The 15,492-nt window shown below is 32.5% G+C and overlaps 3 protein-coding genes across 4 annotated transcripts; all 3 read left to right on the forward strand.

The window, feature by feature from the left end:
- Positions 1,762-5,981, forward strand: LOC109355959 (proteasome subunit beta type-7-B-like). 2 transcript variants are annotated; one of them, XM_019599263.1, is made up of 9 exons: positions 1,762-1,836; positions 2,036-2,206; positions 2,842-2,983; positions 3,125-3,221; positions 3,302-3,371; positions 3,478-3,582; positions 4,022-4,120; positions 4,207-4,294; positions 5,888-5,981. In XM_019599263.1, the coding sequence occupies exons 2-9, from the start codon at positions 2,066-2,068 to the stop codon at positions 5,965-5,967; spliced, it is 822 nt and encodes a 273-aa protein (XP_019454808.1). In that variant the 5' UTR covers positions 1,762-1,836; positions 2,036-2,065; the 3' UTR covers positions 5,968-5,981. The 2 variants fall into 2 exon arrangements, with proteins under 2 accessions (XP_019454808.1, XP_019454807.1); XM_019599262.1 differs by having other exon boundaries at positions 1,780-1,878; positions 2,043-2,206.
- LOC109356141 (DNA ligase 6-like) lies at positions 6,113-8,972 on the forward strand. The gene is given in 4 exon segments (XM_019599478.1): positions 6,113-6,134; positions 6,827-6,926; positions 6,928-8,863; positions 8,958-8,972. Coding segments are annotated over 3 exon segments (1,992 nt in total). The 3' UTR covers positions 8,798-8,863; positions 8,958-8,972.
- Positions 14,128-14,872, forward strand: LOC109356421. Its single transcript, XM_019599744.1, has 2 exons — positions 14,128-14,269; positions 14,576-14,872. The coding sequence occupies exons 1-2, from the start codon at positions 14,155-14,157 to the stop codon at positions 14,848-14,850; spliced, it is 390 nt and encodes a 129-aa protein (XP_019455289.1). The 5' UTR covers positions 14,128-14,154; the 3' UTR covers positions 14,851-14,872.

Below are 15,492 nucleotides of genomic sequence, written 5' to 3' on the forward strand. Positions count from 1 at the left end.
CACACATATAGAATACATTTAAATCCTTTTTTTATTTAATATTTGACAACTCTATTCTCCAATAAATTTCATTTCATTTCCAACAAGTTATAAAACCATTGAAGCACCCTAAGTTTGGATAAGATTTCAATAAGCTAACAAGTTAAAAGAATAAATTAAATTCCACATGGCCTACTGTGTGAGAAAAAGGTGCTTGCTAATTTGTGAATTACTACTTAGTTCGTTTTGAAGCGAACTGCATATAGCCATTGAATGAATTTTTTTGATAATCGGATACCATTTTGGAAAATTTTTACAAGTTATGACGGCAGAATATGACTTCAATATAGAAGTCGTGATGGTGTATGACAATTTCTGGTCATGATGAAGTCGTCTTGGAGAAGTACGACTTTCTTGTTGAAGTCATCTTAGAAAAGTACGACTTTTACATGTGTTTTCTAAAATAAAATTCTAAGTTTCTAATAGTAGTAGAGCAGCATGGAAGAAAAATGGTCCACTATGTTGTGTCCAAAATATGATTCTTCTTCAATAAAATAAATACCACTGCATGTTGTCAGAACTCACAAACCATGGGATCAATTTGCATTTATCTCGAATCATTGAAACTTAGAAATAATAATCTACTCGTCAACTTAGATGTAAGGTGCATAAAAGTCATACTATACCAATCTGACTTCTAAGGTACACATAAGTCGTACTTCTATAAAACAACTTCCAAACTAACTGAAGTCGTTATGGTGTATATCGACTTCCCAACTACCAGAAGTCGTATTGCTAAATCATGACTTCTATACGAAACAAAAGTAGTGTTGCTAGATCGTAACTTCTATACTGAAACGGTAACAAGACATGAATTTGACGAATGAAATTAAAAATTATTTGATCCAACAGCAAAAATAATAATTTGCATCAACGCAAACTAACTTGACCTAAGAGTAAATAGAGAAGACATAAATTACATAAATTTTCGTCTATTTGGATTTAAACACACAAAAGCAAAAAATCACTTTTTGTGCAATTTCCATTGGCTATACACTTCTAGAGTGAAGAGGTTATTATTCATGTAATGAACTTACTTTTTTTACCGTTTCCTTGCTATTTCTTTATGGGAGAATTATTCAGATAAGAACGATTGTTATTTTGAAAAATGATATTAGAAATATTAGATCTTATTTAAAAGATTAAGATTAAAAGATGTGATTATATGATAATAATTAACTTTTAATCATAACTATTCATATATAGTCGTAAAGTCTAGTTTTATGTTCTTACAAATACTATTTGAGATGATATTTAATATCATAATTTTAAAAACATTTAAAATCCAAAAAATTCTCAATAATTAAGAAAATAAAATAAAACACATAAAATAATTAAACAAAACATATCCACATAACATGTTTGGATAATCCTAAAAAGATAATTCTACTAAAGATTAAACCAAAATCACTAATAATTTTTATTATTTTTTTTGGTTTACCACAGGTATCATCGTACTGGAGGCAATCATGTCTGAGCCGGGAACATCCACACGTACGTGGAGCTAACTCTTCCAACGGATATTTTTTCCATCAACAAGACTCAGAACCCGAGATTTTGCTTAAGGGAAATCAAACATGTACCATTTGAGGCGACGGTTAATAATTTCTAGTATTTGAACTTAAAGAACAATGGTTGAAATCACTTAATGCTTCAAGAAGCCCAATTTGGTTTTGTTGGCCCATACCAACTTTTCTTTATTTTTTATTTTCAAAAACAATCTATTTTCATTTCTTCCTCTACAAGTTCAACACACTCTCTATATCGCACTTTTTCTATTTCTTCACTTCTTAGCTCGTAAGCACTTTTCTCTCATTTCAATCAACTTTTAATTACTGGGTATTGTTTTTTTTTCATTTTTTGTTATGATTTGATGTTTTTATTTCTATTGGTGTAGTTTTTTTCTCTCGATTAAATGTTGAATTTTTCTGAAATTATTTAATGTTTTTGGTAGAATGAGACTTATGGGTATCTTAAATTATGAATTTTTTTAATGTTTGTAGGGTTAATTTTTTGAATATTGAGTATGTCTAAGTTGGTGGATGTTCCTCCTAAGGGTGGATTCAGTTTTGATCTATGCAGAAGAAATGCAATGCTTGAGAAGAATGGTCTTAAGCCTCAATCTTTTCTCAAAACTGGAACCACTATTGTTGGTTTAGTTTTTCAGGTATGAATTAATGGTTCAAGTAGTAACTTTTGTTGGGAAATAAGTCTCACATCGTCACTGTGTCATTCTCATATTCATGGTTTAAATATTTGTTGGGTTAATCCTCTCGATGCCAATTGGTTTTGAGATATAACCTTAACATGGTATGAAAGTCATTCTTTCTGGATGTCATGGGTAAGAAGATGCCCTTATGCTGTTGGTCAAAGGTAACCCTTTGCCTAGTCCGGCCGACTTTTTTGGAGGGACATGTTGGGAAGTAAGTCTCACATTGTCAGCTTCATTCTTGTAGGCATAAATTAAATACATGTTGAGCCACCCTTCTCATTGCCAATTGGTTTTGAAATGGAATCTTAATATGGTAGTAGGAACCCTCACGCAATTGGTGATAAATTATGTCTAGTATTGATTTTCTTTTCTGGGTGGCATTTAGAAACTATTGGTGATAAAAAGTCATACCACTCATGCAATGGTTTATAAAAAAGTTTTATAAATTAGAAACCATTGTACCATCACCTCTTCCACGTGATGTTTTATAAATTATATAACTGTGTATGTTGATTGCATATTTACTTTAATTTTTAATTTGTATAGTATTCTCAATTGTCAAAGTTTCCAACATAATAAATTTGTCTCAGGATGGAGTCATTCTTGGAGCCGATACTAGGGCTACTGAAGGACCCATTGTCGCTGATAAAAACTGTGAGAAAATTCATTATATGGCACCCAACATGTATTGTTGCGGAGCAGGCACTGCCGCCGATACTGAGGCAGTAACAGGTATTTTTTAAAACGCGTATATTTCTTCTTGCACATTCTTATTTCATGCCTTATTAATAGTTTCACATGACTGGTGTTTTATGTTTTGCTATTGTGAATTTAATAATGCAATTAAAAGTGAGAAGCTTATTTTTGTTGTAGACATGGTTAGCTCACAGCTGAAACTACACCGCTACCATACTGGTCGAGAATCAAGAGTTGTTACAGCACTGACTCTCCTGAAGAGACACCTTTTCAAGTTGAGTTTTAATACGATCCTCTCTAGTTACTTACTCTTTGTGTCGGACACTCATTCTGACTTGTTTAAATTATTTCCAGTTACCAAGGTCATGTCTCAGCTGCTTTAGTTCTTGGTGGGGTTGATTTCACTGGACCTCATTTGCATACTGTGAGTTTGTTGCATATAATTTTTATCTTCTACACTCAACTTTCCTTGTTTTTAATGCATATATTTTGATTTCATATGACTCGAGTTTTGATAATATATTCTGCAGATTTATCCACATGGGTCAACTGATACCCTCCCCTTTGCTACAATGGGATCAGGTTCACTTGCTGCGATGTCTGTATTTGAGTCCGGATACAAGGAAAACTTAAGCGTAAGTAAGCAAATTGAGACTTAGAAATCATGTCTTCTTCAGTTGAGAATAAAAAAAATAGGATTTATTGCAACACAAAACGTTGAAGGTAGCTCTAGATCTAGTATTCTGGTCCAAGGTGAACCGGTCTAGGGGATTTATTGAAACCATTGAATTCGGATAATGGTAAAGTGTTTTTTGTTAGAAAAATTATGAGGCAGGTCAACCTTAACACTTATTAGACAAGTAATCATGATATTTTCTCAAATGGTATACTATTCATGATCTTTTCAATGGTATAGTTTGAAAATGATATGTTAATTTCGAGTCTATGTAAACACGTACATTAATATTGTGATAATTGATACTGTGCTATTTGCAACTTCTCAAATGTTGTAAAATTTGATGTTGCATTTTTTAGAGATATTAATTTGGTCCAAACATTTTTTATTTTGTGCAGAGGGATGAAGGAATAAAGCTAGTTGTTGATGCGATATGTGCTGGTATATTTAATGACTTGGGAAGTGGAAGTAATGTCGATGTTTGTGTGATAACCAAGGTTAGTACCTTGATGCCCAATGCTACATGTTGTTCTTTGAGGTGAAGAATCTAGTTTAGTGAAAAATATTCATTAATGTTTCACAGGGGCAAGTGGACTATCTCCGGAACCACCTTGAGCCAAATCCTCGTACATATATCAATCCAAACGGTTTTACTTTCTCCAAAAAGACTGGTTAGTGGCAACCTTTGCTAATACACAAGATCACAATGATTAGAATGACTTAGTATCACTTGATTTGAGAAACATTTCGATCTTGAGAATATAGTGTTTTGCCGTATAGAACATAGATAATAGCGCCTTAATTTACAAGACATTTTCAACTTATAAAAATGTACAATTTACCTCCTTGTATTTCAACGGAAACAATCATCTGTTGACACTTTAACATCGTGTGGATCACACCTTTTGTTGCTATTTTGTTCAGGTAGTTAATAGAAGCATTTGACATACATCGCATTTTTCCGAGTTAAGAATTAGGCCCCCAATCACCACAACATATATTAGTAAAGGAAGGGGCATGTGTTGAGTGTAAGGAAAGGAATGTGTTAGATAGTCAATATTTAGAAATGGAGTGTGGCAACTTGCGCACTTGATAGGTTCAAAGAGGACAGCAAGCAGACCCACATGCAGTCTGTTCTCGAGATTTGGACCCAGGGTGGATGTTTGTCGGTTGGAGCTAGACGGTAACCTTTCAGAGGTTTTGTGTGCTAGGAGGCAGAAGTTAAGATTATGGAGTTAGATGAAATTCTGGTTAGAGAGGAATCTAGTCGGATACAAGAGATGAAATTTCAACAGGGCAAAGGACTGGGATGCAATGTGAGTTTATTTCATAGGATGGCTTTTGGGGTGCGAAGAACAAGCTTAGTAAGAGTTTAAACTTAAAGTTGGTAGTATTATTAGCTACACTAAGATCATTGCTTTTGAAGTCTATAGGTTCTATTCCGACTTTTTCACTTATGATATGCTTGTTAGGCCTTTTTCATTGACGATTTGGAGTACTTGGGATAAGGCTTGTCGATCCGAAAGGCCTTATGAGGAGAAGGAAGTCTATTGCACCTGTTTTTAGTTTTCCATGAACCCTAAGTCTATTGCTCTTTTTCATAGAAAGAGTAGGCCAGTTGAAGTTGAGAATTTTGGTCTCTTTAGTTTGGTTTCTAGTGTTTAGAAGACAGTGAGTCAACACAACGGTAAAGTTGTTTGCCTTGTCAACTGGAAGTTATGGGAAACCTCTTCACTTGCAATGGTAAGATTGTGTACATCTATCTCCAGACCCCACTAGGTAGGAGCCTCGTGTATTGGACTGTCCTTCTTAGTTTAGTTTCTAGTGTTTAAAAGATCGTACATAAGTTCTCGCTTCTAGATTGAGTGAGATCCTTTCGGGTGCCATTTCTAAGAATCGAAGTGCTTCTATTCATGGAAATAGCCTCTCTGCTTGCAAGGGCAAGGTTGCGTTCATCTACTCTCTCCCCAGATCCTACTATGCGAGAGCCTAGTGGGCCGCCTATTTTGTTAATTTTTAGTTAGAAATAAGATAAAGCAAATTATATGCTTAACATCCTTAAATATTTGCTTCAATTGGAAAGGACAAGGAAACATAGTACATAACTCTAAGTTGAATAGTCTTGTATAATTCCATTACATTATTTAAATGAAGTAATCTGATATTGGTAATGACTCTACCTCCTTTTCCCCCTTAATAAACATTGTGGCATTTGAATAAATGAATGGATGTAGTTTCTAATGTTATGTGTTTATATGTTACAGAGATTCTGTTGACAAAGATTACCCCATTGACTAAGAAGGTGGAAGTGATTGAAGTAGGAGGAGATGCTATGGAAGAGTAGCATTTTACTTCAAATTTTCTACTTGTTTCATAGGCTGAAAATTGTTGTCATATTTTAGGATTGTACTTTCAAAACTTTAGCTTTTATTGTTGAAGTTATTTGTGTTGATTTTGATGGATTCTTTATCACCTCTTATTTTATAAGAATGCTTAGTGGAACTAAGTTTTGTCTACTACATAAATCTAATGACATTACAATACTTTTAATTATATAAAAAGAACAAAGGAAATAACTAGCAAGACTAATTCATTGGCATAATGATTTACCAAATATCATTTAATAATATAATATTTATATACTAATAGAATAAAGATTTACATATACTTAATATATTATTCATTTAATAAATGATTGAAAGTAAATAAATTTAGGAGAAATACCATATTTTATTCATCATTTAATCACATATGATATAGAGTAAATTATACTGCCATCTTCTGAGTTTTAATAAAATTACATAAATTATTTCTCACTTTTTAGAATCATCCCCTAATTTTTATACTTTTATTGCATTAACCACCCCTGCATAAGACATAAGTGTAATCTTTTATAATAAAAAATGTGATAAATACAACTAAGTTAAACAAAACATGATATATTGTGTAGACAAGTCCAAATAATATAGTCAATATTTCTTTATTATCTTTGGTTCTTTATATTATAAGAGCGATTTAAACAATATATTAATTTGTATATTATTTGGACTTATCTACACAATATTTCTAAGGGAGAATTTGTATAAATTTATAAAAGTGAGAATAGTTTGTGTAATTATATAGCCTAATTTACTCTATAATATAACGTTGCATGTATCAGTTTTGATTCCTTCCCTTCCAAATCAATATAACGTTAGTCTAAGATCCATTCATTCTTTTCCATCATCACCACAATAATCATGCATTCTCAATCCAAACCCCGAAAAACCCTAACCTCCACCCACAAATCCCTCCACCTCCAACCACCACCATTACCGCCGCCGCCGCCGCACTCCAAACTGATCCCCAACACCCGCTTCCTCGTCGACACCTTCCATCACACCACCACCACCTCCCCCTCCTTCTCCTACTTCCTCTCCCACTTCCACTCCGACCACTACTCCGGCCTCTCCTCCAATTGGTCCCACGGCCTCATCTACTGCTCCGCCACCACCGCCCGCCTCCTCATTCAAATCCTCCACATCCCTCCCTCCTTCGTCGTCCCCCTCCCCCTCCGCCAACCCTTCCATATCGACGGCGCCGAAGTCACGCTCATCGACGCCAATCACTGCCCCGGCGCCGTCCAATTTCTCTTCAGCATCCCTACCGGCGAGAGATTTGTCCATACCGGCGATTTCAGGTTTTGTAAGTCAATGATTCTAGAACCTTCTCTTGCTCCATTTATTGGTGCTGATGCTGTTTTTTTGGATACTACTTATTGTAACCCTAAGTTTGTGTTCCCTTCACAAGATGAATCTATTGAGTATATAGTTGATGTTGTAGAGAGGGTTAGGGTTCAATGTGATGATGATGATGATAATGTGTTGTTTCTTGTTGCTATGTATGTTATTGGTAAGGAGAAGATTTTGCTTGAGCTTGCTCGGCGGTTTAACCGGAAGATTCATGTGGATGCTAGGGAAATGGAGGTTTTGAGGGTTTTAGGGTATGGAGAGAGTGGTGTGTTTACGGAGGATCGTTTGGAGAGTAATATTCATGTCGTTGGGTGGAATGTGTTGGGGGAGACGTGGCCGTACTTTAGGCCGAATTTCGTTAGAATGAAAGAGATTATGAGTGAGAGAGGGTACTCGAAGGTTGTTGGATTTGTTCCGACTGGATGGACTTATGAAGTGAAGCGCAATAAATTTGTGGTGAAGTCTAAGGATTCATTTGAGATTCATCTTGTGCCGTATAGTGAGCATTCGAATTATGAGGAGCTGGGGGAATATGTGAAGTTTTTGAGACCGAAGCGTGTTATTCCGACGGTAGGTTTAGATGTTGAGAAAAGTGATAGTAAACATGCTGACAAAATGAGAAAGTATTTTGCTCAGCTAATTGATGAGATGGCCAACAAGCCGGAATTTTTAAGGGGTTTTCATTGTGCCTCTGGGGAAGTCGGTTCCAAGGCTGAGAAGGATGTTAGTGATGATGACACTCTGAAACCAGGGCAGAACATGGGAAAAGAAGTCGAGTCATCTGACATGGAAGTTCATAAAAGCATTAATCCAAATAGTGATGTGAATTTGCCCTCGTTTACAGGTGAACCTTGTACGGGAAGTCCTACTTTACTTACTGATGAAGAAAAAGATAAAATCATTCAAGAACTTAGTTGTTGTTTGCCCACATGGGTCACTCGAAGCCAGTTGTTAGATCTGATCAGCATCTCAGAGAACAATATTGTTGAAGCTGTTTCTTATTTCTATGAACGTGAAACTGAATTTCATCAGCAAGCATTGTCATGTCAAGCTTCTGTTGCATTGTCGAAATGCTGCACATTAACTGAATCTGATTCACCTTCAAAAGCATGCCTGAATACAAACAACGATCACAATTTTTTTGACATTTCTCCAATTCAAGGCCCTATATGCCTGAATACAAAAAACACTCCCAAAAATGTTGTCATTTTTTCAAGTCAAGACTCTAAATCAGCTAACCTGAGACATACAGCAGTACCTAGTTCCATTTCCCCTGCTAAAAAGAAGAGAGGTAGTGCGAGTAAGCCCAGCAAGAAAGTAAAGGTCAAGGCAAAATCAGAATCAAGTAGTTCGAAGCAGTTCACGATAACAAAATTCTTTAGCAAAGCACTGCCTAAAAATGAGACACCTAGTGTTACTCAATCAGATCATTGTAGTTCTTGATCTGATTGTGACATAATTATGGAAGCCTGCAAGCCAGTTGCATTGACTTTCATAATGGATGCAGAAGTACAGAACGTTTTGTGCAATACTATACTTTATATTTGACCTTGTTAACTAAACTCCCATTATTGATTCCTAGTTTTATGATTCTTCTTTTCAGGTTGTTGGTATTGATAGAAAAAATGGACACAAGATTACGTCTTTCCAAGAGTTATCTTCACGTAGGAGAGGAAGCAAAGATAGTTCAGTTACTACTGAGAGCATAAAGGTATGCAATTTCAATGCCGAAAAGAAACTCTAAAGCATATATGCCTAAAGCCATATAGCCTTTATTTGTGTTAGAGAAGTCTTAGGCTTAAGTTAGTTTTGTTTGTTTGAAAGCCAGCTGTACTATAAATAGAGATTCTTCTCCTTTGTAAATCAAGTGGTCATAATAAGAAAGTTCTAGAAGATTCAGTTATTCTTCTCTCTTCACTTCCCACTTCATGTTCTATTTCTTACATGGTATCAGAGCCTACAACGGCAACCACCCATTCTGGTTCTCCTCTGCCTACACAGATATTCTGCTCATCACCACCCATTCTGCCGCTTTTGACGACAGCCTTAGTTGTCGCTGTAAGCAGCCAAGTTAACAACCACAGTTTGAGTGACCATAGTTAGTTTATGCCAATGTTCTGTTTTCATGTTAAGGCTAGTTTCATATAAATTAATCTCAACGTATTTCATTATTATAATGGTTTGCTTTGGAATTTTCAAATTATGGTCAGCATCAAACTAGTTACTTTACTTCTAATTTTTAATAACTAGATCAGGACCAATCTGAAAGTAACATTACATGACTCAGTGCCTTATAACTTTAGCCAGTGAGTTTATGTTTCTACTGCAGTCTCAATTTATTTGAGCACCTGTCAAAATGATCATACCTGTCCTCTTGTCACTTATATAACTTGTTTTCGAAACGTAGCACAAACTCTAGATTAACCGAAGGTGTACGAAGTTCTTATCGATACTTTTTTTTGGATTTTTAAACATAGTTTTGTCATAGCTGACAGGAAATTTAATATTGAGCTGCAGATGAAAGAATTCTTCTCCGAGGACAAAGTCTTGCCGAAGAAGCCACCATATTATCAAACAGCAGAGGCATCAGACATGTGGTTTTCTCCCCAACTTGTCTGGGAGTAAGAGTTGCAGACTGTACTGTATCCCTAGTTCACCATGCTGCCAAGCCATTGGTTTAGTTCATCCATCACGAGGCATTTCAATCTGATTACCGAGATTTATTCGCTGTGTCCGACAGAAACACAGAAGAATGAAGCACAGCTGCGGATATAGTTGAACATTGAATACTAATTTATGCATTGTATATATAATCTGTTATTGATATAGAGAGTTTCAAGGTTTCAGCTTACTAAAGTTGTTTCAATGAGTAAAGATGGTTCATTCAAGCATGTGAATACGATGGCTAACAGTGTTTCTTCCTTTGTATATATAATGAACTTCTAGTTTATGTTAAGATGTGCTTCAATCACACTCATGTATAATATAAACGGGAGTAAAATAACCAGAAAACTTTAATTTACAAGGCATAATAGAATACCATGCGTAACTAATGTGAGAAGACTTGATAGGTTCATTATTAAAATAAAAGTTGGATAATTATTTAATTAATAATATTTTTTTTATTTTTAGAATATTCTGATATTTAAGATTACAATACTTGTATAATCATCATCATCTTAGGGTTTATTAAGTGTCTTTAATATTGAAGTGTTCATCAATTAATAATCAATGATAAATTTACATTATGTTTTTAAGGAAAAAAAATTCTTCATTGATCATCAATTTAGGCATGAAAGTATTATCTTACTTTATGTTTTCTTAGGGTAAACTTTGTTTAGGCTTGGGAAGGATTTCAACTAGTTTATTTTTTTATAGAAAGCAAATAAGCTTTACATATGAGAGAAAGAAGATATACAAGACATATGACTCATAAACCAATTTGAAAAGGGACATTCCTACCAATAATAATTAAGTGAAATATATTATTATATGTTTCCTATTTATAAGACAAATAGAGAATCACATAATAATAAGTCTAATTATCAAACAAATCATTATTTAATGACATGATCAAATAAAATGAATCTAAGTATTATATATTCAAATTGTAATAATGAGTTTGAAAACCACAAGTATCTTAGACACCTCCCTCAAAGTCAATTGTAGGTAGAACAATAAGTTTTAAAACTCAAAGTATCTTAGATAACATTCCCACCAAATCTCATCAGATTTCTTCATTCAACGATTCAAATAAAACCTTGAAAACAGTTTCTTTTGTACTACTAAGAGTATTATTTATCTTTTTGGATAAGAAACTAATCACTCTTAGAGTTTGTGGTTGCCTCTCTCAACAAGTGTCGCTCCCAAAAATTGAACTCTCGACCCTGGGGATCCAATGAAGTCTTACACTACTAGACCAACTCCTTGTTGATCCTTGAGAACGGTTTAGTCAAATGTCATGTCATTGCTGATCTTTCACTAAGGCCTTGTTTGGGAGTAAGGTTTTGGAGGGGAAGGGAAGGAATGGCTTTGGAAAGCCTTCCCCTTATTTGGGAGTTGGATCAAAGAGATAGGAACGTTTTGGAGGGTCAAACCCTCCGAAACCCTCCATGTGTCTATTTTTAAAGTTCCCTCAATTTGAGGTTTTCTATAGATAAAATGTCAAAATAACTAAATATGTTTAGTAATAATATGTAATTACATATTATTATTTATTTCTCATTGTTAAATACATTTTTAAGAAAAAATAAAAAAATATTATTACGTTATCATGAGTTTATCCTCTTTCATCTAAATTTCATACTCTCAAACAATGGAAAAGATTTCCTTCCTTTTTCTTTCCCTTCCTCCCCTTCCTAACCTTTTAATTCCTTTCCTTCCCTTTCTCTCCTGACTCTCAAACAAAACCTAAGAAAACTCGGTCAATTTTTATCCATCAAACTAGACAAATGAAACCGAGAGAAAGTTTAATTTATGTGAAATTTCATGTTATTGTTGATCATTCAACAACATAACTTATTGATTTTATACAACAAATGAGCCAAATAAAACCCTGAGAAGAGTAAGGTCAAATGTGAGTCAACGTCACAAAAACTTAAGTCAATGGTGAAAAATCTTAAACATCAATAGGTAAAAAAACAAAGAAAGGTCAAACATGAACTATAGGTAAAACTATATGAGCAATTAAAAAATCAACCTTTGAACCAAAAAAAGGGTGGAAAATGATATAATGGTAAATTGAAATATATTATTATATCTAATCATAAACAAATCATTATTCAACGATAATGATTAAATTAGATAAATCTAAATAAAATATAATCAAATTTCAGTAAATTTAAATCTAATAAGATACTAATCATAATTCTGACAAGTTATAAGCTTTTAATTCCCAATTTTTACCATTCCTTTGGCAGAGTAGAATCAGAGAGAAAATCTAGAGAGATAAGTTGAACAAAATAGTTTAATTAATGAACTACTTGTTTAATCACCCTACTACTATATCACTACTTTAATCAATATTATAAGTGATACAATATTAATATAGTAATATTTATGCATTATTAGTGTAAATATTTATACATAATCAATACAACATTAATATTCATCTTTCATTTGTATTTCTTTTTGAAGAGTCAATAATAATTAAACATGAATAAATAATAAATGATACAGTGACAATTTATAAAACTCTTACAATATTATAGTATACATTTTTTATCTCATTAATATAATTAGAGTGAATTACACTTACAATAGTTTTAGCGAAATTACACAAACCACCCATCACTTTTCTACATCTACACAAACCCCCCTAATTTTTATAATTTTATAATAAATGTGATTTTTTAAACAAAAATGTGATAAATATAATTAAGTTAAACAAAATATGGTATATCGTGGAGACAAATCCAAATAATATATGAGTCGATACCTCATTATTATTTTTGGTTCGTTACGATATAATATAAAAGCAAATTTTTAAACAATATCTCTTTAGAATTGTTGATGCATTCTATAACAAAAAATAATAAAGATACATTGATTTGTATATTATTTGGATTTTTCCTCACAATATACCATGCTTTGTTTAACATAATTGCATTTATCACATTTTTTGTGTAAAATATTACACTTATTTATCATGCGGGGGTGATCAGTGTAATAAAAGTATAAAAACTAGGGGAGGTTAGTTAGGTATAAAAAGTGAGAGGTGATTTGTGTAATTTCACTAAAACTCAGGGATGTCGATGTAATTAACTCATATAATTACTATATTATAATTTGGCAGAAAATGTAGAAGACCAATATATGCATGCAGTTCTTAATTGTCTCCTTTACTGAGTTGGTTTTTAAGTTCCTCAACGGCTCTACTGAATGATAATAATTCTTATTTTTTTTCTTCCATTTTAATATATTGCTTGGTTCATGAACCATGTTAATTAATTATATGAAAGTACGATATTCCAAATTTCGAAGAGTTTTATAAAAAAATTCCGGGTCCCCAAAATTGAAAGCATATCTTTATTAATTTTTAAAGTGGCCATTAATTATTTTTATTTAGTTTTGATTTGGGTTTTGTATTTAAAGTCATTATAATTTAGCTGATTCTAGGTATCCTTTAAATAACACGAAGTGTCAAGAACAAGATGATTATAGCCATTAAACTTTCATTAAAGAAATGAATATTCAATAAAAAATTAAAGAAGCCTATTATTTCAACTAATCGATGAATAGATTATTCCAAAGTCAACACTACAATTATTTATTCATTTCAAATAGAACTTTCCCATCATGCTTCCCTCACAAGCAAGTATTAGCTTAGATTATTTTTCCTGAAAGCATGGGATTTTATATCTTATTCTTGACCCCAAAATTACCTTCTTTTTTTTGTATCTCTATATCAATTCAATAATATTTTGCAAAATACTTAAATATGTTAATATGACAATTAATTAGAAATTAAATGAGGTATGTTAATTATTACTAGACAAAGTCCTATTATGTTGATATAGAGACATAGAAATTTCTTGGGGATAGGATTTGGGTTCCAAACCCATAGTATAATGGAAGGACTCCCTAAGAGTGTAATAGGATGATAACATGTGGCACAAAAAATAACCAACTATCTTTAATTTAATTTATATTTTTAATAAAATAAATTTAAAAATGAAGAACTTTTTTTTAAAATTGTATTCCAATATAGAGAGTCCAATCCAAAATTGAAGTTATTCTATACTTTTAGCCAACCTTACTTATTCTCACCATTTTGTAAACAAAAATTAAGCAAAATTGACATGGCCTCTTCTCTTTCTTCTTCCTTCTCTCTAAAACCAAGAGGGTCATCTTTCAAAGGATGCCATAGACATCATGGGATGCCAATAATAAAAGTTCAGAACTATCAAGATGAAGGTAATCTTCAATAATTTCGCGATCTTAATTATTAAGTGTTATATTTATTAGATGAATGAGTTCTTCAAACATAAGATTAAGAATTCGATATATATGTCATATATTACAAAAAAACATTACTAATAGAGGTAAAACTATTTCAACAATCTCTCTACCTAGATATAGATTAATCTTTAACCATAGGAACACACCATTAATACACACAATCTAGCAATTATTTGTTGTCATTATTTTTTGACTTTTAATTCTTTAGGTATATTTTTGCATTCATATGTTTACTTGTGTAATCATCATATGATTCAACAGGGAGATCCACTAACATTGTGGATGCGAATTTGAATGTTCTAAAGGAGAGGGTGAAAATGGTGAAGGTGAAGGAGCAATTGGAAAAATGTTGTAATTATCAACATGGGTGGAATTATAATTATGTTCCAGGTTCTAATAACTACAAAATCAAAATAATCAAAGAGTTTTGTGGTTTAATTGAGTTAACATGTTTAGTTTTTGGGACTCTTGGTTTTACTTGTTTTGGTGGAACTCTCTTAGTTTGTCTTGTTTCTTTACTTGTTCATATGCAATAATTTAATGAATCAGAATTTAAACCATACCCATTTTTTCATTTGGCTATTATATAAAGCTCAAAGAATGTTAAATGTATGTTTTGTTCTCTCTTTTTGTACTCTATCAATTGTTGTAATTGTTGAGAGTGGATTATTCCGATTGTTTTAATTATTGTTTCCTTATTGAATGAACATTGAAAATTAATACATTCGTGAAATCAACTAATAAACATAATCCCGACTTATAACCGAGTTTGCAAAACAGTTTTGATTTATACTCTTAATTAAATGAGAGATTAAACAATTTCAACCTATGAAAATTCTGGTTTGGTCGAATTAAATTAGATTGATGTTTTTACTTCCAATGTTTGACTCGGTTTTAATAACATTAATTTAAACATTACATTTTTAATCCTAGTATTTTGTTTAAATTATTTAATCATTTGACATGTTTAGAATAAAAAGTCAAATATAAAAAAAATGTTTGTTAGAGCCTAAGTTGCTTTTAAATTCTTGTATTTTCATGAATAGTAGAGGGTAAAGAATTAAAGATACATATCATAAACTAGAAGAAAAGAAATTGAGTGATACCTAAGCACATTTAATTTTGACAAGTACTTAGGCCAACTCATGATGAATGAAGTTTGGTTGATTAGTTGGAAT

This window comes from Lupinus angustifolius, chromosome LG09 (genome assembly GCF_001865875.1).
Source record: "Lupinus angustifolius cultivar Tanjil chromosome LG09, LupAngTanjil_v1.0, whole genome shotgun sequence".
Taxonomy (NCBI): Eukaryota; Viridiplantae; Streptophyta; class Magnoliopsida; order Fabales; family Fabaceae; genus Lupinus; species Lupinus angustifolius.

Excerpts from the sequence above, each read along its gene's own strand:
- LOC109355959 (XM_019599263.1), top strand. The coding sequence starts at position 2,066 with ATGTCTAAGTTGGTGGATGTTCCTCCTAAGGGTGGATTCAGTTTTGAT. Across the intron at positions 2,207-2,841 it reads TTGTTGGTTTAGTTTTTCAG|GATGGAGTCATTCTTGGAGC; the intron begins GTATGAATTAAT and ends AATTTGTCTCAG. Across the intron at positions 3,222-3,301 it reads CTGAAGAGACACCTTTTCAA|TTACCAAGGTCATGTCTCAG; the intron begins GTTGAGTTTTAA and ends AATTATTTCCAG.
- LOC109356421 (XM_019599744.1), top strand. The coding sequence starts at position 14,155 with ATGGCCTCTTCTCTTTCTTCTTCCTTCTCTCTAAAACCAAGAGGGTCA. Across the intron at positions 14,270-14,575 it reads TCAGAACTATCAAGATGAAG|GGAGATCCACTAACATTGTG; the intron begins GTAATCTTCAAT and ends ATGATTCAACAG.